Consider the following 23,090-nt stretch of genomic DNA (forward strand, 5'->3'; position numbering starts at 1 on the left):
CTTCCACCAAACTTTCCATTCTTGAAGCCTATTTTATGAGCGTTGATTCCATGAAGTTTTGTAATTTTCGGATAAACTTAACGGGAGTCTTCTAATATTTTTAAGAATATTTGAGAAGATATTGTATAAAATTGGCAAAAATAGGAGCTACCATGGATTATACTTTAATATCAAAACTAGTTTGAATTCACAACTAAAACAAACAGTTCTGTACAACATATACGATATTTTATTTCTTAATTCCACTTAATCGTAAAAATATTGTACAACTTGCTTAATAACTAATAACATGTTCGATATTCTTTGGGGCTCGCAAGAATTTCCAATAAAACTCTGATGTTTAAACTTTGTTTTTTATCTACTATATACTATGAAAATGTTGCAACGTAGCTAAAGATTTCAAATATTTGAAATTCGATAAATAACTTACTTAGAATCTTCTATTATTTTTGGCACCTTATGGAAATATTTGATTTCGAATTTCTTACTATAAATATAAGTATCTTCTTATCTAAGAAATATTCGTAGTTTTATACTTTGATACAAGTATAAGAACAATTATTCATGAACAGTTTACAACATTAAAATATCTAAAGTTCAATTGTGAGTTCCATGCTAACGTTGTAGAAAAAACTTCGCTACATTACAGCCTAAATTCACTTTTTCATTTTCTTTCTTATTAATTAAAGTAAAAATTGTTTGCTAGCTTCAATGCAGAAGAAAGGATTCTGTGATCTTAAAATATTTGAAGGAATTTCTTCCAAGTTTTATTAGTTCTCCTTTAAAGAGATCCATTTTGAAAGAGCTCCTTTTTTATGGGTTCAAGTTGTCTCTTTAGGAGAATTTTCACAATTTATATTTGAAGGAAGCAAACCAGACACTCCTCCAACTTTTTATGGCTTTATTCAAATTACGTCTGTATGTGTATGTAAACGAAGGAATCCTTGATATGCTCGGTATTATAATCTTCATGAATTTGAAATTTTCCTGAGCGGAATGCAGGAATCCTTGCAAATAGACATAAGGCCTTGTCTGTAAAAAGACCCGAAATCTGCGTGTTAGATAGCAGAATGCACAAAAATTCAACCAAACGAAGAATACCGGCATTTGAGGTAAATACCCAAACGATACAGCCCCCAGTTCCCACCCTTCAAGCCAAGGTAGGAACTGAATCGAAATAGCATTCCATTCCTCTAAATTTCCAAAAACTTCCTAAATGCACCCACTTCATCCTTCGACATACACCTACCATATATGTACACTCGAGCATACCACACGACTGTCAAACGAAACGAATTGAAAGCTTGTGATACACGAGTCCACAAAAGGACAATAGATAAATATTTTAATCAAGAAGGCAGAGATACCACTCCAGCTGTGAAAAGTTATGTAGTTGTTTGCTATGAAAAGGGATGACTCCAACATGGTTCATTTAAATATTTGTCATTGAACTGGATACAAATTTCTGTGGAACGTCCAAGCGAATTTCTCAGATAGCTTCACATTAGAAAAGGATTTTATTTTTATTTGTGACATCAGTTGTATTGGGGTAGACTGGGACTCAAATTGATTTAACCGAATCGGTTTAAAATTGTGGTTTTCGAACAATCCTGTTTCTGAAGAACCGGCGCATCTACATACCCCCGAATAGAATAAATTCGAGCACGGGGTGAGAAAATTAAATGAACAGAACTTTTACCTATTCGCGGTGGTGAATATTTCTATCTTCATTAGGGACGGAACGTTCATAATGTACTTTTTAAAAACGTAAATTTACGAGCTGATTTCATAACTGAACAAAACTAACTTTCGATCACATCTCACAGGTTAGCGAAAACATTTTCCCGAAAATCCATTTCTGGATTTGGAAAAATGTGTTCCTGCGACTTAATTAAACTCCTTGATGACGAGCTACTATTTCGTTTCGTTCGCTTAACCCTATTCTCCATCACTGGCTTGCTCACAGAGTCACTACGACTAGGAAAGACCCCACATTCGCTCCCGGCTGAATTTAGGCTATCACGTTTTACTACAGCATGTCCCACATATGAGCTATGCGAGCTTTTTCGACTCGGCAATCGTTGCGGATAATCAAAAGCATTTTCATAACTATAAACACTATTTTTTGGGGATTTGCAAATTTTGCCAAGGTCAGGAAGTTTCCGTCTTTCGGAACTGGGATTCCTCACAAACTCACCCTTCCTTTCACGTTGCATGATGTCCTGTATGTCCATGCTACGTTCTCGCTCCAGGAGATCAATAATTTCCAGATCTCGTTCAAAAGTACTGGAGGAGTCATGGCGAACAATTGATTCGCAATCGGAGAAAGTCACGTCCTTATGGCAAAGTGCCGAAGACGCCAGAGAATTTACCCATTTCCGTTCAAAAAGCGAATCCTTGTCCGCACTTAAGACGGACGTGTTTTCCGAATCGATAACACTCCCTCGCTCAGTGCCATTATTACAGTACGTACTTGAAGTAATGTTCGAGCAAGAATTATTTATTGAATCGGTAAATGTCGCGGATTGAAAGTAGTTAGCGAAACGCGGAGTAGGCCTAGTGCTCCGCCCGACAATAGGATGTCGCATGTTCGTAATTATATTGACATTCTCCTTTTCCTCACTGGGTTCTCGATGGTTCTCTTGTTTTTCAATAGAGTCACTGCGATTCGTAGTGGTTACATCAGGCGTAAGGTTTTCATGTATTGTCGACTCTTCCGGCGGATCCCTTGTCTTCTTGGAACCTTTTTTCCTCGTTGATAATCGCAAGTAGCCGCGAAGGCGTTCCTTTTCAGATCTGTAAGAAAGCAAAATAGGAATAATTTATTAACAATTCCATTAGGTACTATCATTAAATATTCATTAATTACGGGATTAAATGTAAATGTTAACTTAGGAGATCCCGGTTTCTGTGTTGAATTGAAAAAAAAATCCTAGCGACCCCAATAGATTTTCCAATTTCCACCAACTCATTCCAGAAAATCTTCAAACTATTCTTAAGTAACACCAATTTACCATTACAAAAGCAAGTAATTCACCGTAACTGAATGAATACAACTTTATTTAGAACCCTTTCCTTTGGCATCTCCTAAACCCTATCTGATATTTTCTGAATGCAAATCTGACCCAATCAGTTCCAATCAATCAATCGAAAATTGGATGTATATTTTCTGTCGTAGACGCAAATGCCTTGCGTCAGAACATTACGTAAATTGAGTGAAATTGAAATTATTGACATATGCTGGATTTGGGTATTTTCTGAAAGGATATCCCCCGGAAAATTGTATCGAAATAACTATCATAACAAATGAAAACGAAAATACCATGCACAGCAACGTATACACAAAAATGCTACAATTTGTATTTTATTCAGATAATTCTCCACGCGCCAGCTAAATTTCGTTCCTAAATGTTAGTCCAAATGTTTGGTAATTCGCGGGTGTATGAAGTTTTCACTTACTGAATATAGCGCTCCGCTAAAATTAGCTGGAACTCGTTTATTTCTCATTAAGCCATATAAATACGGAGAGCGAATCTGTTTTTGAAATTTCGTTGATTTGTAGTTATGACTTGTACTGTTTCAGCGAAAACCTTAACAACAGTTGTCACAATTGTATACATGGACCCAAAACCAATTAAATTGAGAGAGAGGGCCTCATTAAAAGTCGACTTCTCTGCAATTAGAGAGGGGCTGACATATGTATACAGCAAAATACTTCTCGTTGTCAGCTTCTTTTCCGTTCTCGTACATCAAAAACCCCAAATTTGTATTATATTGTATATAATTCGACAAATTCATCGATAGAGTTCAGTAATTGCAAATAAGATGTAGTCAAATACTTTAAAGGGTCAAAGGGTAGTATAGGTCCCAAGGCGAAACGTCAATTGGTACCCACGGTGGAGCATAACACCTGAAAACATAAGCGAAAGGCTATGCACTCTGCATTTGCCTCGCTCGGAGCCCGTATTCAGGCGACACGTTGGCTCCCATAGCTTACATAAAAATACAAATGATTTGGCAATGTAACACGAAATGGTAGTTGGAAGTACCTGCTTTGCGCGGAAAGCGAGCCACAAACATTCATGGGTCTCTCCAGGCGACATCACTCGCAATGAAATTGACCACGTGTTGATGGAACGCCGTCACCTTTCAGCCTGGATGAATGTCAGAACATATAGGGGCCAATATATACTTGAATCACTATCTCGTTGGCATACTGCTCCGGGCTCGAATAACAACACCGCCTAGAATCCCTTATGACAATCAGTTTAGAGTTAACACTAAGGCATCCCACAACACGGCCCTCCGTGACACCTACAAGAGAGAAATGGATACCGCAATAACCGCAGTCAACAGAGCTTACTGAAATGAAGCATTAATATATGATCTTCACAATCACTTGAAGAATGCTACCATTGATACGGCCACAAATATATTTGGCCCCAGACGTAAAAAAAGTCAGAACAATGGTTCAATGATGATGACGAGGCGAAAGCATGCGGCATACCGAGTATTGTTGCATCCTCAAAGGACGCGAGCACACGCGGAGACTTGCCACGAACTCCGCCGAGCGGATAAATGACTTCATGGACGGAAAAAGGAAGCCTGGGAGAACCAACAGATCCCTGAACTCGAAAAGTACAGAGAGCAACCACACCAGGCGCCGGACTTTAACCAACAAATTAGCAGGATAAAGCCCTATATATCTCGATGCTCATTCTGCCGAGACAAAGGGAAATCTGATTTGCGGCAGAATGAGCATATTGGACCGATGGGTTGAGTATTTTGATAAGCTACTCAACAACCAGAACATCGACTGCTCAAAAATCATAAGTTGCCAGGAGCCGATGGAATTACAGCCGAATTGGTTAAATATGGAAGCGACCAATTACACCAAGCAATTCATCAACTGATACTTAAGGAGTGGGACAGCGACCCAATGCCGGATGACTGGCAACGAAGCATTATCTGTACCATACATAAAAAGGGAGATATCACGCAGTGCAGCAATTATAGAGGTTCCACGCTTGCTGAATACCACCTATGAGATATTTCCCGCTATATTGCTAAGTCGGATAGCCACATACGCCCAAAACATCATTGGTCCATACCAAAGAGGCTTCACTCCAGGCAAATCAGCAACAGATCAGATTTTCTCTCTACGGCAAGCGATGGTAAAACTGTTGGAATATGGACAACAGTTGCACCATCTGTTCATCGACTTTAAAGCCGCCTATGATATCATAGCCAGGGTAGAATTGTGCACGGCCATGAGAGAATTCCGTATCCCGACGAATTTTATAAGACTGACTAGGCTGACCCTGACAATGTGCGAGGCCAGATAAAAGCAACAGGATCACTCTCAAGACCATTCGATATTTAAAACGGTCTACGACAAAGGGATGCCCTACCATGCGTCCTCTTTAACCTACCCTTCGAGAAAGTGATCTGTGATGCTGAAGTAAATGCAAGAGGTACGATCCTCTTTAAGTCCATCCAACCGACGATATCCACATCATGGGAAGAACAACCCGCGACGTACAAACTGATTTCATCCAGATTGAGCGGGCGGCTATCGGCGCGAGATCTTGGGCTGCACATCCATGAAGGCAAGACAAAGTGTATGGTGGCAACATCAGTACCGAAAACCAACCAACCAACAACATCAAACCGCACTGGTCAAACGGGAAGAATAAATATGGGAGAATACAACTTTGAGACCGTTGATAATTTCTCCTATCTAGGGTCAAAAATCGCAACCGATAACAGCTACGATGATGAAATCTGACGGGGAAGTAGTACTTATCACTAAGTCTATGAAGACAAAAGTTGGGACACAGATAATACACTGCCAACCTGTGCTCAAGTATTTAGGGGTAATGACCGACTAGAGGTTAGATTTAACATTACATATCGGAACACCTCATATGACATCATTTTAAAAACAAAATTCGGCATGTTATGTAAATAGCATTCTGATCCCCAGCCTAGGTAAAGGAGGAGGCCTTAAGGCAACGTACATAGTACTATCCTCAGTAAAACCCATAATTGGGAAAAATGAAAAAAAGTATGGATGGATGCCCAGCTTAGTTGGGATGACTCCATCATACTACATTCAACTTGATCACACCCTTTCGTCAAGGAGTTCGATAGCAATTTACTTTATCCTCCAGGTGGTAAATTTAACATCATGTACAGTGACAGGATGAACAACCTAGGACTGGGCCGATACCACGAAAAGGCCGCGTAAACGAATAAATGACTACGGTCTTGAATCCTGGAATGTTAGATCAGTAAAAAAAATTTGGTATTCTTTAATATCTACTCCAAAAGGCCAGCAAGTTCAAGTTGAGCGTTCCAACGGTCAAAAAAATGAATTGGAATGATTGCAACACACTCACATAAGTGGCCCAAGGCCGAGCCGTCGCCCACTTGTTTCAAGGGACGGGATATACAGGGAGAGAAAGAAAATAGAAGAAAAATAGAAGCTCCATATCATCCAATTGCACTTCAATCATCGAAACGGCCTGTGTGATAACAGGGATTATCTCAATTGGTCCTCTGGCGAAAGATGGGTCGCATCTCACCGGAAAACATTTTGCCTGTCGGCGGCAGTTTGCAAGGCGTGAAACTAGTGGCGAGTGGCAGAAGAGGTGGAGTGCGTCAGAGAAAGTCAGATGGACCCACAGAATCATATAGGATATTCGAGATTCGGAGATGCATCGAGAGACCTTTATGTGAAGTAAGTTCCGACCTAACACAAGTTTTGTGCGGACACGGTGCATACCTCTATTGATGTCCAAAGTGCCCGAACATTGCAGAGGACGCAGAACGCGCCTTTATTCAGTGCCCGAGGTCCACAGTTCAAAGACCCGCATTAGAAGTTACAACTAAAGAGCACTTCTCATCGGAAAATATGAAAAATCATCAGTTGAAATCGAAGAGGATATGGACTACAGTCGAAAAAGGTATCGAAGGTAGTTTGGACAGGTGAAAGACATTCACAAGAAGGAACGAGTGGGGAACGGGAACGTGAACGTGAGTGCAGGTAATTTCTGATCCAGCCCAGGACGTAATACCAATGGGAGTCCCGCGGAGAGAGTGGAGAAGGAGGTGGTTTTAGTAGGTAAGAGTCCGACATAACCATGTGGCAGGAGCCAACGGTAGTTTTTGAAGCTTTCCGCCTTCCAACGAGAAAAATACACGCAGGCAGACGGATAGACAGACGATCGATTTGAATAAGGTCTTATTTCGCACAAATCTTAACAAGTCGAAACCGGAAGCTGGATGCTTCAGGTATGAAAGGTTTTGTGTGTTTCTTTTATAAGGATATTTGAGTGTGCACTTGTCCCATTAGTGGCAGCCTTATGATTTTTTTCAGATTTTTCGATTGACTAGTTTCTGAGAATGGCTTCGTTAAAGAAATGATCAGTTTCGACCCCCCGCACTAGCCATCTTTCCAACAAATGTCAAAGTACTCATCAAGACCTTTCATTTGATACCCCACAACGACTATATTTGATGAGAAAAACATACACCCCCCTTTTGCATGTATGCTGAATTATATAACCCACTGTATGCGTGAGCAATCATACTTCCCACCTTTCCACCAAATTTGAGGTAAATCGCTACGTCTCCGAGAACAATGCGTGTGACGGATAGACTGACAGACAGACCTGCGGTAACTGAGGTGAAACTTGCGCAAATTTGCCGGAGAATTGGTGATAAGAAAGCACCCGGTCTGGATGGTGTCTCCAACGAAGCTCTTAAACTGGCTGTTAAGACCGGACCCGACTGGTTTATCAACGGTTTTGAAACATGCATGGTAGAAGGAGTTTTCCCCAACCAGTGGAAGAGGCAAAAACTGGTTTTGCTCCCGAAGCCGAATAAGCACCCAGGACACCTATCATCATACCGACCGATTTGCCTCATTGACACGGCAGAAAAGATGCTCGAAAGGGCCATTTACAATAGACTGCTCCCAATCATTGAATATAAAGATCGACTATCGGAGCGACAATTTCGATTTCAACGATTCCACTCAACAATCGACGCGTTGACGTTTTTTTGAAGTTGGCTCGAGACGCGATGTCGTCTAATAAATGCTGTGCGTTGGCGACGTTGAACGTCAAAAATGCGTTCAATTCCGCATGTTGGAAGTGGATAAAAAGCTCACTGGCTAAAACGGGTGCACCTAGCTATTTGACTAAGCTCCTCGAAAGTTACCTCTAGGAGAAAACACATTGGTACGATACGGATGAGAGATCCAAGCAGTACACTGTCACCGCAGGAGTACCACAGGGCTCAGTGTTGGGTCCTCTCCTGTAGAATATACAATGGGGTCCTGGCCCTTCCCGTGCCAAAGGAGGCCACGATAATTGATTTCGCAGAGGATCTAGCGGTAGTTGTCGTCGCGAAACAACCTGAAGACGTTGAAGTAATGGTTCAGCTTGACTTTGCGGAAGAAAAGACGGAGGCGGTCTTGATTAGCAACCGTAGGAAGAGGAATACGGTTAATATTCGTGTTGGTAGTCACATCATCCCTTCGAAACCGGTTATCAAATACTTGGGGGTGATGATTAACGCTAAAATCAATTTCACGGGACACCTGGGCTATGGCTGAGAAAAAGCGGTAAATACTAGCGTATCATTAGCACGGATGATGCCTAACATTGGAGGCCCAAGATACAGTCGCAGATTACTTGTGGCCAGAGTGGTTCGCTTCATACTATTCTACGCGGCACCAGTCTGGAAGGAAGCACTAGCATATGAGAGTAATCGAAGGAGGATAAATATGACTTACCGCTTAATGGCGCTAAGGTTATGCTGCGCTTTCAGAACAATATCAGGGGACGCAGCGTGTGTTATTGCAGAAATGATCCCGATAGACATTCTGGCGAGAGACACGCTGCCTGTACAAGAAAAGGAAAATGAATCCACCTGAAAAGGATGCAGAATACCGAATTGCGGCAAGGCGAGAGTTGGTGGAAAGGTGACAGCAACGGTGGGATGACTCGCAGAGGGGTCGCTGGACCCACACTTTGATTCGTCGTATTGAGGAGTGGATCCAGCGACGACACGTCGATATTAACTACCATCTAACGCAATTCCTGTCAGGTCAGGTCTGGTCGTTTTAGGAAGTATCTGCACCAATTCAGGCTGGATGATTTTCCCTTTTGTCCTGAATGTGATTGCACACCTGGGGACCCGGAGCATGTTATGTTCCACTGTCCACGATTTTACTCAGAGACGAGGAGCCTGGAAGACACCCTGAAAATCAACCTAGGCCTGCAGAACGTCGTCGGCGAAATGCTGAAGTCGGAGAGATACTGGTGTACGGTGAACTCCGCAATAAAAAGTATAGAGGAGGAACTTGGAAAAGCGGAGTGCGCAAGGAGGACGCGAAGAACGGAAGGTTTGGTCGCTTAAAGCGCAGTCACCCCGCGAAATAATGTTTTGCCGCGGTTCCGCGGGGAAGAAAGAAGGAGAAAGTGGGAGTGGTTTATGCCGGTGAGAATCCCACACGCTGCTGCAACCTGGTGCGGCCTTGTCTTTGTAAGATTTCCAACTCCATCCATAAAAAAAAAAGACAGGCAGACAGCAAACCGATTTTAATAAGGTTTCGTTTTACACAAGGCCGTAAAAATGATTAGAAAACCTCATTGTCATTAACTTCATGCTGGAATTGTAATCCCTTCTAATAATTAAACTGAGTGCAGATGCAAAGTGCCAAATCTTAATGATTATAGAAGTGCTAGGCAGGAAGAATAGGTGTTTCCTCGTGCGCCACCACTTAATTACACTTTAAACCCAAATTATCTATTTGGATCACCAACATTTTTGCTGGGCCAAACAACGCAAGAAGAAAACCTTTCACCATAGTTAAGACAAGAAATTTTACTAAGCCAATAGCAAAAAGGCACAACCAGTATATCCTCGGCTTCTGAGACGCCATTCTGCCTCACGCAGCAGAAAATTACGCTATGTAAATATATTGATTGACTATCAATTCCTTGAGTCTGTTTTTACGATAAACAGAAGACGACAAAGGGTATTAAGTGAGTATCCCGAAGCATTGAAGCGAATAATAAATATCAACAATTTAGTGACGCCTGCATTTTAACCCATCAGTTTTCTCAAATATCTAAATGTGACTCTTGCCCTTTCTTTCTACACTAACTTTGGGACAGATTTACCAAAACGATGAACATGTAGAAAATATATTTGATATTGGAAAGAGCAGCCAACCCAATAAAAAATTAGCTGATTTTACTCGTCCTGACATGGGACATATAAATATCCTAATCAACATGAAATTTTACTTTCAACATTGCTGTCAAACAATTAACATAATTATCCGAAACTAATTCATTAATTGCGTTTTCGTGTTCTGACAGTGAGTTTGAAAACTTGTTCAGTTTCGTACTTCATTAGCATATGCCCAGCGGTCCTTGCCGGGACTATCCAATCGTGAACAAGGAGCAAATGCAGAGCAGACAATTGTCTAAGTCGAAGGGAGCAGCTTATGGGTTTGACTTGATTCCGACACAGAATAACTTAATTTTAATTTCCTCAAGTTTTGTCATTACTCCCTTCTATTAGAAAACACATTATCCCTCAGTGTTTGCCAACAACAATGCGGAACCCTACGTAGAAAGTATGGGTGAAAACATTTATCTGTAAGTCCTTCAGAATATCCGTTAATCCCGGCTGTTATCCCTTGCTTTTTCAGCAGCCAGCAAGTGTAGTCAACTAGCACTTATTCACAAAATGAGCAAGGCCAGCTTATTCCAGAACATTGTTTCGTTTTCATCTCCACTTTAGCCAGAAATGGAAATGCAGAATTTTCCTCGCTTCACTGAATATTATAGTATCAGGGCAGCCCGACCTCATAAAATACGAAATGGAGTATCAGAAATAAACTGCTGCCGGTTCGTTCAATATCGCTATGAATCGTACCACGTTGATGGCATACCGTGAAGTTTTTCAAGGACTCCTTCGTAAATTTTCGACTAACTTGAATGTGCAGACAGCCTTAAATGCAGATATGATGTGAAATAAAGATAAAAGATGTCATGATTTAAGTGGCTCTCACGGCTACGCTGGAATTTGCTGATATCTGAGTTTTTAATTGAGCATCAATTATCGCACTTAGTCCTTGAAATAGACCCCATTCCAGGTTTCAACTTACATTCTAAGGACTCGGAAATATATTGTATTCTGCCGTGGCTTTTATTGATTTTCTCATCTTGCAACGTATCAGGAAGCTCTGTGGATAAATTCTATTTCAATAAATCTCCTTATTCAGCAAGAGAAATTGCCTTCTATGTCCATAAGATAGACATTAGTGCCTCCGCGAAGCGTTTGTTAAATCCATTTCAACTCTCATCTAAACGCGATATCCACCATTTAATGTTTGAGCCAGAGAAACCGTAGGAGTAATGGCATAATAAGGTTCGAAGATTATTTTGAAACGTAACTTACTGATGCATGAAACGTTTATGCGAGGGTTCAAAAGCGGTTAGGGACCAGGGTCGACCACTTACACAGCTTAATAGAGGCAACTTACCTGGAAAGGATTCCACAAACGTAAATGCATGGGAATATAACAGTTGGAAGAAATGCCGTCCACACGAACATTAAGTACGTAAAATCAAAATGCCTGGCATTTTCGTAGGTTTCGGTTAGCACCATTTTGGCCAGGCGAAGCACCATCAATGGACAAATACAGACTACTTGCGTGGCGGCCATCGATCCGAGATGTCGCTGTGTACGTTTTTCTCGGGTCACGTCTAGTTCAGCATTATATAAGTCATAAGAACGGGACGAATCCTGTCGGGCAGGTCTCTCTGTGGACGACGACGTAGTCGAATTCCTGAAATGAGAAAAGGAAAAAACACATGAAAAACCAATGACACCAGAACGTACAAAATCGAATGTGGCAAAGAAGCCTGCATAGCTCCGCTATCGAAAGTAACCCTGCCTAAGCTCCTATTCGTTCGTGCGCATTATTTGTCGGATTGCTCATAAATATATTATGAAATAATCGAGAAAGGAGAAGAAGTTATTATTTATGAGGACATGCAATATGAATGGAATAATGACAGGTTGAAATATGCTTTCGATAGGCCAAAGACCCTAGCTGGACAGAAACGCTGTGTCAGTCACAGGGAGAAATTTATATGCCTTCCCAGAATAAACATTAATGAAGGAACACGTCTCAACTTTCTTATTTATTGATTGGAATATACCAGTAACGGATATGCAACAACTGACTGATAAAAAAAGAACGAATGCTTGTTACTGATCGCTCGTGTTTCTCATGGGAGTATTAGTATCGAAATTATAAATAAAGTAGGAATCGAGCGTTTGGAAGGACAAATCAAAATTCTGACATGGTATCATAATTATCGAGTTTTAGGGAAATATTTATATGTTCGTGCATCGTTTGATGTCAATTTTCAAAACAATTGTCAGGAGATATTGCTTTCATGGAATTCTTGAAGGAATACTCCTTCATCTATAAACAGTATCTTCTCATTGATTATGTATTCTTTAACTAACCTGAAACCATCGACGTCCCCTAGAAAACAAGGTCTCACAAAAATGTCCGCCATCAGAAGCTAGCGAGGAAGCGGTGGTCCACTGGAGGTCTCTTTAAGAGCCAATACCAGCAGGCCATACATATTCTGAGCGGGATGTCGAAGAATAAGGAGGTCTATAGGCATTGTCGAAGAATACAATAGCAAACAACTGAGATACCAAGAGAAGGCGCAGCTTACCTCTTTCAAATACAATCAATATCAAGATGAGGTCGAGCGACAAAATAAAAGGAGCAGAGTGTAAAGTTCTCGGACGACAAGTAACCTCTGCAAACAGTGAAAAAGCGACAACCATCCGCGGAGGCGCGAACTGCGAAGCTTATCAGCGACATGGCCAGGAGCCACTGGTAATTGATAGTAGTTAGCGTCGAACTGGCGCCGGAGGTGAAGAACAATGTTATGGCCAGGCTGTTAGAGGTGGTAATCGAATATCTCCTGGACGGCAAAAAGGAACAGGGGAATGCATCTCCTGCTTTGACTCCTCAGAGGTAGTTCTCAGGAGACTTTCTCGAGTCGTGCGTCCATGACATCAGTGAAAGTGTTCCGCTCCGCGAAACTGGACGACAACCTGAATTTAGTCGATGCCGCTAAATAACTGAAAATCGATGGTCCGGCGAGGACTGGGGGACTGACGGTCCACCAACCCAAGGTGACGGTAGCATAGATAGCTCTACATCACTCATCACTCACTTCAGCTAGTCGGTTGATCTTCCACCTAGAGGAAGACATCGGCGTGACATTAATACAGAAACCCCGGAGGAGACTGTACCCTCAAATTCGAAATATTACAATTTATTCCACAGCACAAGAGACACTAATGGAAATAAACCTAGACCATGTATCCTCGCGAGAAAGAGTTTGCTTGCTTTTCTGTGTCCAAACCTGAGTTCTACAGGCTTAACTGTGGTCAAACTGGATTAGACAGGAGCGGAGAACATATATATCTCCTAGATTCACATGGCTCACGACCGCTTCACCAGAAGAACTTTAACATTTGACATCAAACATCGTAGCAAAAAAGGCCAGCATACGCTCGGAAACAACCAAACAGGTCGTCGTCTTTTCGACTTTATTATTAACATAAACCTTTTACTGTGTAACAGGGGCCAGCTCGGAGAACTACGGCAGTTGACAACTTGAGAATCAGACAGTCCCTTCCTTTTCAGATCACAATTGGATAATTTTAACTCTAAATCTCGCTGTAGAGACTTCGAACCTTTTCAGAGACGCCAGGAGGATTCTAGTTGCCAAGAACAAAATCTCCGGTGTTTTAATCGGTAACATTGGCACAACGGACGAGCTGGCGTCAAAGGTCGGAGCTCCCTAGAAGGTATACGAACGTTCCTTCAAAGTCTCGTGCCCTGCGAAATACAGGAAGACCACATTGCCACCCAGGTGGAATGACGATCTATCCAACCTCGAGAAGCTGACCGGGAAGATATTCAACATGTGCTACATGCACGAAAAATCCCAATCATACAATGACTGCTCGGAGAGGTTTAATTCGGCCATCAAAACTACTAGGTAGCAGTCCTGGTTAGACTATTGTCAGAATATTGAAAGTACCATGGGAATTTGTGAGACTCAGTAAGATTCTGGCGAAGGAACATAGGAACTCATCGTTTCTGAAAAAGTCAGAGGCTCCTGGATGGAGCCTTCTGGAGAGATCTTTGAGCTGCTAATTCGGATGCGCTTCCTCGCTCGCAAGTAGGACCCTGAGTCAAAGCCATGCTTGAACGATATGCAGTCACATTCGTGGCTTGTCGAGATTTACCGGAACAATTAGCTCGCAGACGACACTCGGCCAATCAACCTTATATCTTCCGAAGACCCTTGAACGCGTGTCAGACACCCATTTAAAGACGATTACAGAGATAGCGCCCTTTTCCAAGTTTCAACATGCTTACCTCAAAGGTACATTCACAGAAACCGCTTTTCATTGACCGCTCACTAAAGTACAAGCATTACACTCTAAAAGCCCTATAGAGGGAACATTCAACAATGTAAGTACCAGCGCTATCAAGGAAGCCTTAACCAGAATAGGATTGCAGGATAATATCCATCCAAAGGACTAGGATAATTCTACGGATATTGGACAGGAAAAGGATAAAGCTCATTGCATATGCCGACGACTTAGTGCTTCAGGGATCTTTTTCTCCGTTATGAAAGAAATCGTGGACGGAACGCTGGGGGAAGCATGTCTGTGGACTGCAAGATGCGACCCCCCATAAATTCAACCAAAACAGAACTGATGCTATTCACCAAGAAAAGAGTACCCGAATTTCACCCCTCGTGGCTAAATAAAACAAAGATTGATTCTTTCCCCTAATGTAAGGTATTTGTGGGTAATCTTGGATCCCAAATTAAATTAGAGATTGAATACGGAACAAAGGATTCAGAAGGTCTGTATAGTCATCAACGCCTGCAAGAGGACCTTTCCGAGGAAATCAGGTTTCAGGGCGAGGATAGTTTTTTAGATGTACACAGTCGATGTTCACCCTATCCTAACTTATGGTTCTATTATAAGGTGGCAGGCGTTGACAAAGAAATACAATAGAACGGAGCTTAATAGGATTCAAACGACCGCGTATGCAGATACTGCCGGGGCTCTGCAGTCCTGCTCGGCAAAAAACTCCCAACTCAACTCTCACTCATTCTTGCTTAAATATGTTCCAATGAGTGGTACTATCTGACCACATGAGCCCGGATGTTGAACAACGAACTCCTAGGGCCATAGTAACATCCTAGACTACGGAATACGACACACGCCAGCCGAACTTTCCAAGGAACCAACCAGGGCAGGGTGGAGGACCGGCGACCTGTAACAAAGTTGACAATGTTTTCTTTACCGACCGATTGAGGGTGATCTGTGAAGTCAGTGCGAACGTTGTATGTATCCGAGTCCGAAAATTGTGTCGATACTGGAAGCCTGCGAACGGCTGGAGCGTGATCCGAGCATAACATAGTCAATTTGAACGGCAGCCAAGCCATTAATAAGGCTTTGTCTAGCAGTCCATCCTCCAGCCTAATGGCGCAGTGTAGGGACATCCTTCCTTGGATAACCGGTCATAGGAACACAGAAGGAAATGGGCGGGCTGACGGACAGGCCAGGCGCGGCTCTACTCTTGACAGTACTTCGATAGGCACAGTCGGCGATTCACTGGCGACAACACAACACAAAATCCGACTTAAGGCATATACCGACAAATTGAATGTTACTTTTCTCGGCGGTAAGAAGTGCGTCTTTCTATGTTTTGTAAATCTCCATGCTTTCAGCATCTAATTTTTTTTATATCCCTTATATGTTTCAGTAATTTTATGTCCTCCTTGGAAATGGTGTGGTTCACCACGATGATGTGCTGTGCTAGTTTCGATCAGAAGTGTGTGGTCCCTTTTCTCGCCAACTTTATCTACTTCAGGTGCTCTCCGGGATCTGCTTCCACTTCCATTCGCGCCTGCCCAATGTGCACTTTGTTCAATCAACGCAGTAAATTTTAGATTCTACACATTGGGGCATTTGATTGAGCCCAGAAGAGTTTTCAGCTGACTGTTTCTGCTGCTGAAAACAACATATCCGGAATCAAAAATCCCAATACGTTTGTTAATCAAACTTCTGACGATCTGGCGTATTCGGTCAGTCCGGTGACATCCAAAATGTGTTTCGTCTCATTTACCGACTCTATGCTGCTATGCGTGGTCAAATGCCCTGTGAATGACTTGTTTGATATCCTTCGGGTTGCTGTAGATCTTCACGTCCGCATCTTTTATTTCCTCCTTAATAGCAGATCTGAAAATAGTAGCTGTTCCTTTTCCATTTTCAATGCAAATTTGACATTTCGATGCAGCCTGTTGAGAGATAAATACCTCTTCCAAAATCTTGGCGTTAGTGTAACCAAAGTTAACTCCATTTCTGGTTTGGGCATAAAGATTTCGATTATGAACAGGACGAAGGGGTAGCAAATCAAGCACTTCTTTTCCCTACTTATAATTCTCACCCCTAAAAGTAAAGTAGTTTTCCCCTCTATTTTTCACTGTGGACCATTTTGTTATTGATGTAAAAATCTTCCCCTTGGACGATCGCTCCTTTGACCTGAATAGTCGGAAAAAGAGCCTTAACTTCAAAGAACACCAAGACTTCGCTTTCCCCAAAATGAGAGGGCCCTGAGAGAATTCCCTTGAATACTTAACCGATTTCGTCTGTTCCACGGAAAAATGGGTTTAAGACTTTAATTCTGTTGTTTCGTAAAATTGGTTATCAGTTGACATCTCTTGATGAATTTGTCCATCTGTTTCAGGAGTTATGGTGGAGGATCGGTCCTGTATTTTCTTTAAGATCCATATTCGAACTTATCCTTCATCTCGTTCTCGTATTCCTCTTTGTACAATTGAAACAGAAGGGGCCTAGTTTAGAGCCTTGGGGAATTTTAGAAGAATTAACGAAATTAATAATAATAATCGTTGGCGCAACAATCCGATGGATCAAGGCCTTGAAGTGTTAGAGCACTTCATTCAAGACGGTGACGGTACATTACAGCCCACTGTCGGGAACCAGGCGGTCGGCATTGTGCTCACCTGAAATTATTTCCTTGATTTGATTCAGGGACTCATTCACAGCTGAGTCGACTGGTATCCGACATACAGTCATGATAACAAATCGCTCTGCCACCAGTGAGAGATTTGAACCGCGGCCTTCCGCTATGACAGCCTAGCGCTCTAACCGCTTGAGCTATCCGGACACATAGTAACGAAATTAGCAACCATAAAACTGTAATTGATAGGAGTAAGTTGAGTAAAGAGTTTGTATGAAGTTCCAATAGTAGATGGTTCCTCGTGCTGTTGAATGGAAATTAAAATGTCCAAATGCCGATGGAGTAGAAAAAAATGTTAGGTCTTACAAAGTGCAAATTAAACAGTCTTCCATATTTGCTGCTATAGTATAGATTATCTTAGACCAAGAGCGGAAGACATCTGACTACATATCCTGCGACTATTTGATCATGAAATCAAGCATCGATTACGGTCAGGCTAGTCAATCATATCGCATTCTCTCAAGGTAAAAATATATCTGACTTATTTTTGTTTGAGGTTATAAGGATAAAAATAAGTTGTTCATTTCGGCCTAGTTTGACCCTGAATATAAGCCGGTGTTAATTTGGAAATAATTTGCACTCACGTTGCGTTTGCGATTATACATAAAGGAGTGATTACTACCTCCAGCCACATTTGGTCAGTGCTCCCAGAGGAAAGGGAAGACCATGTCTAATAAGTTCCCTCTGCCCTAGCTGAAGGGGCACCATCTGATGAGTTGCCTCTGCCTGGCCGAAGCACCATACTCGTCCTTATATCTGACTTATTGGGAGTTCTACCATGCAGTCCGGTTCAAATAAGGCAGAAATATATAATTTCATTTTTCACTGAAATAACTGCCAAAAATATCTACCAAGCAGACGTACGAAAATAAAGACTTGCGTGGTATTTGCTACGACCACACAAGTCTTTATTTTATAAGACATCATTCTTCCGAGATCCAATTCATATTTCCGTTCTGAAACAGTAGTCTTTAGTCAGAATTTCTGGCAGAGTTTTTGTAAGAACTTAATCACTTATAGAATTTCCTCTAATTAAGTTTTCTGTATTGTTTTAGAGTTTCAAATTCGGACTTCTGTTATCAAAGGCTATCCAACTGCCTCCATAGCAACAATCGAGCGCTTCTAATTTTATGAAATTAGAGAAAGTATCTTCATGTTTCCCCAATTAATATTCTGCCTTGAAAGATACAATGATTTTGCTGAAATTTTACAATAAAACGCACTTTAAACTAAATGTCTTAATAACCATAAATTGTTTTAACTTCCCATGAAGGACAGTAGATGAATTTCCTATTAGGATGTTGATTCTTGAAAATATACTTAATTCATTCCTATACAAAGTTTACTAAAATCTTTCTAGATGATAGCTCCTAATTCGCCTCAAACAATCGAGAAGCCCCCGCTATATAACACGGGTAGGGATTTCTCTCTCTTCCAATTACAAGAATTATTATTTAAATCTTGGGGGGTTTCAACCTGCGCCCATTTTCTACTTTACTTCCCAATTAAGTTAGGCGAGCAAATTACGACCCACTTTGTTTCCTGGATAAAGCTTTTAATCTTAACTTCAGGAAGATTCCTAACGAAAAATTTCCTCCAACATTATCTAGTACAATGGAGAATTGGGTTATGTGCTTATTTCTTTTTTTCTTATATCTTTGAAGTTTAACCGTACCATTTGGCTAGAGGATTATAAATGAGTTTATACTTTTCGTCTTTTAAATTTAAAATAGACTACTTTGTTAAGACGCTTTTTTTTAGGAAACCTTTTACGTTGACAACAATTATTGATCGTAGGTCCCTGTGGAGCATCCAAACATAATCCGTTTCCTAATCGTTATCTTTTTTTGTAATTGCACTATACTTTTATGATTATCTCATTCTATAATGTCTGAGTTATAAAGCTGCAGCAGCGGACAGGCACAAAGCGTAACACAAGCATCCATGACAAATCAGAGTTCGAACTCTGGCTGATTTGATTGAAGTTGATTGGCTGATGTTCGCACAATCGCTCAATCTGAGAACCGGTCAGATATGGAGTGTTCGCTTTGCTTAACAACGACAAAAACGTCTTCACATCTACTTCATCGTACTCCCTTATATTATATATATGGTTGCCAAAAATCAATACGGGGGAAGCGTGTCACCCGCAGTTACGTATTGTCTTGTTGGTTCCTGACAATCTGTTTCAACTCCACTCAAGACTTTTTCCTAATCCTTTGCAACATTCAGAATTTACGTAAATATTTCTAGCCTGTCTCTCCACGCTTTCCCATTAAATTCCGTCTCCTTATAGATTATCATCATTCTTGTTCTTTGACCTTCATCAAAACTTATTTCCTAACTGTCGGATCAGCAAGCCAGATGATGAGCGAAGAGCGATCGCTTGTAATACTGGAGGTACTAAAAAAAACATATGATGGATCCGCAAAAAGATGATTCCTTTCACCTGGAGATTGGAGATTGAGTACGAACCAGTTGTGTTGTAGGCCCCCATGGAAAAGATGACCAACAAAAGTTAAGAACGATGCTCTCCGAGACAAATACTTTGACCAGCTAGACATAGGAGAGGAGATATATAATAATAATAATAATCGCTGGCACAACAATCCATATAGGATCAAGGCCTTGAAGTGTGTTAGAGCACTTCATTCAAGAGCGTTACGGTGCACTACAGTATACTGTAGGAGGCAATGTGGTCAGCATTGCGCTCGCCGGAGATTATTACCCTGATTTGACTCAGGTACTCATTCACAACTGAGTCGACTGGTATCCGTCATACAGCCACGATAACAAATCTCTCCGCCACCAGTGAGATTTTAACCGCCGTCTTCTGCTACAACAGCCCAGTGCTCTAACCAGTTGCGCCATCCGGACACAGAGGGGATATACCACGCAAAAATAACATTCCTTTGAACTTCAACGAAAAAGCAATGGGCAATAAGTTACGGTGGAAGGACATAGTCGCCATGAAGGAAAAACAGAGCTCCGAAGTTCAAACTACGTAGACTATATGTCAAAAATATGAAGACTATATCCATACTGACGCTCAATACCCTTTTGAACGGAGAATTCCTTCTCAGTCAAAATCGACAGTCGAGCAAAAAAAAAATGAAATAAAGCGGCGAAAAAACGACTGATTCGAGGTATGGAGAATGTCAAGAGATGAACGAAAATAGGGCTCATCGACTGCTTCTAGGAAAGGCGGAAACACAAATCACAATACCAAGATGTCAATTGATATCATTGCCGAGATGACAAATGCTGCCTCATCTGAGACCGTTCTGAAGATAGAACACACTTTTAGGATTGTCCTCCTATAGACCGCACTCTGTTTATGGGCATTTCGTGATATGTGAAATGCGTTTCCCCAAATAGAGAAGGCATAACCAAGTACAAGTACACGGCGGCCCACCCACGATCAGCATTAGCCTTGTGAGGGCCATACTCGCCGGGGATACTTTGTCACAAGCATACTGCAGGTGTTGTTCAAAATTTAAGTTCGTATCTATCATCACTCTGAAGTATTTATGGCCAGCTTGAAAATAATGATGTGATTGCCGATTCTAATTCGGGCGCAATTTCACTTCCCGCGTTTTGTGATGAGGACCAGTTCTGTTTTTTTCTCAGCAAATGTTAGACCAGCGCCCTCTAACCAGATCTTAACAGCACTGAATGTCTCGCATGGATATAGCTAAGCATCCTATAGATGCTTTACGACTACAACCAATGCTTTATCATCGGTGTGATCCACCATCACACCCTCTTCCAGAATCGGAAGATTAAGTACATCACTGTACATAAGGTTCCACAGTAGTGGGACAAGTTCAGAGCTCTGTGGGACACCTGCAGAGAATACGTAATTGTGGGGTCCACCACCAATATCATACCAAGCCTCCTTTCTGCTACATAGCTATCGACAATAGCAGGGAGATAGGTGGGAACACCAATCACTGCCTCGACCCCGCTGGTGAATGGGACAAAGTCAGAAAAAAAGAAGAAGAACGACAAATCTAAAAAACATGTGGTGATATTTAAGCTTCCGCTACGATTTTTAAAAGTTTTACACGTTCTGTGAACCCCCTCCCCTGCTTCAGTCTCACCATACGGTTGACCTTACTCTTACTTTACAAGACTATGATGTTACCAGTCCTATGATCTTACCAGTCCCATGTATTCCTCGGAGACCTGGGTTCTTAGCAAGGAAAATAGCGACCTCTTGACCGTATTCGAGAAAAGAATCCTCCGAAGAATTTCTTGGGCCCTCTACTTGGGAATGAACGATTCCGTAGTCTACTCAACGACGAAATCGATGAGCGATACCATGACCGTCTGGTTGTGCAGAAAATATGGCTCAATAGGTTATGCTGGGGGGTCACTTAATCCGCATGGATGAGGATGATGCAGCCCGAAAAGCCTATAAGAGCAATATCTGTGGTAGAAAAAAATGTGAGGCAGACCCTGCCTGAGATGGAGCGATGGCGTAGACTAAAACGACAGACAGCTTCTAAGGATATTAAATTAATGAATCTCGACGCAAAGCTGGGATATCTGGAGTTCCTTATTAAGGCAGGTCCAGACCAGATATCGGTTGTTCCTTCCGTTGATGATGATGGTATACAAAATATAACCACAGCAGAAGTTAAAATCTTTCCTTTCTGCTTCAACCTAAGTACGCTCATATAAAAGTACTTTTTAATACCTTTTTGCCATAATTTTTCCGCTGCTTCAATCTTCACTATTCAAGACGAACTCTAGCTCTAGCCCCACCATTGGCATTGTAAGGCCAGACCCTAGCCGAATCAACATCTCAGGCTTTTCATTAGTAGCGACATTCGGTTGCTGGTTGCTTTGACATTTATACTAGTGACGTTTCCTTCAGTCGGCGAACTACAAGCATCAATTAGTAAGAGCTTCACACAAATTAGCTCGATATGTGGTATTATATTATTGCTCTTTAAAGCTGATAATCCTGGCCCACTGTCCAAACAGGTTCGGTGCTCAAAGGTGTCACCCGGAAACACAGTGTTCACTTCGCCTTGCTGGCCGTGGATACAGGAAGGGAATGCTCTGACAGTCTGTGCAGTAAGTTTCCGCTGATGGAAAGGTTACGATCGACTTCAATGAGGTCCTCGGGGAGTGCCTACTCAATTGATATTGAACTATAGGGTTGATTGTTGTGGGAGTTTCATCCTGGCTTTGGTTGATACTCTAAATTGCGGGGGAGAGCTTTTTGGATCCCAACGGCTGCTGCGGTGTTAGATAGGCCTCGCATCTATGGAAATGAATGTCAAGCGTGTACTTGATATAAATTAGTTTTCCCGACTAGAATTGAAGGATGTCAATAGATGTCTCTGAATATTAGCACCTTTAATGGGTTTCAAAGTTCGGCCGATAATGCCTACGTTTTAGGAATTAGAGACAGCCATACATACTCCATGATCAAAAAGTACCGAAGTGCGGTTGGCAGAACCGGTTATTTTCGTTTTTTTGAATACATACTGATGGCATACTGATCAATATTTTAGCGCCAATGCATCATTATTATCTGTCTGTTACCTTTTTACCTTTTGCCGTCTACAGTTATGTTGTTGAACTTTGGAGCTTTGTGTTGCTAAAAAAATTTGGTGCAAACCCAAAATTTTGCGCAAACACGGTTGCTGAAGACTTGATTTCTAAAGCGAATAATAGACTGCCTTTCATGAAAGACACAGTTACTAGTGGCAAGACATTGGTTTGTGAGTTTGAGATGGAGACAAGTCAACAATCGTCTGAGTTGCTCATTAATAATGAGCTGAAGCCGTAAAAAACGAAAGTGATGGGGGAGCTAAAGGTCATCTCTTTGGTGATCTACTAGCGGTACATAGACGAGACGACACATTGACGTTATTTAGAAAAT

General features: G+C 41.6%; 1 protein-coding gene across 1 annotated transcript in view; it reads right to left on the reverse strand.

Annotated features, from left to right (window-relative positions):
• Positions 1–206: 206 nt before the first annotated feature.
• Positions 207–23,090, reverse strand: part of LOC119658239 (orexin receptor type 2) — a 127,433-nt gene continuing 104,549 nt past the window's right edge. Inside the window, exons 6-7 of the mRNA XM_038065517.1 lie at positions 11,570–11,875; positions 207–2,796 (exon numbers count right to left, since the gene is read on the reverse strand). Coding sequence (XP_037921445.1) covers positions 1,821–2,796; positions 11,570–11,875 — 1,282 coding nt within the window. The 3' untranslated portion in view covers positions 207–1,820. The remainder of the gene's footprint in view (positions 2,797–11,569; positions 11,876–23,090) is intronic.

The sequence above is a fragment of the Hermetia illucens genome, chromosome 5 (assembly GCF_905115235.1).
Source record: "Hermetia illucens chromosome 5, iHerIll2.2.curated.20191125, whole genome shotgun sequence".
In the NCBI taxonomy this organism is placed as follows: Eukaryota; Metazoa; Arthropoda; class Insecta; order Diptera; family Stratiomyidae; genus Hermetia; species Hermetia illucens.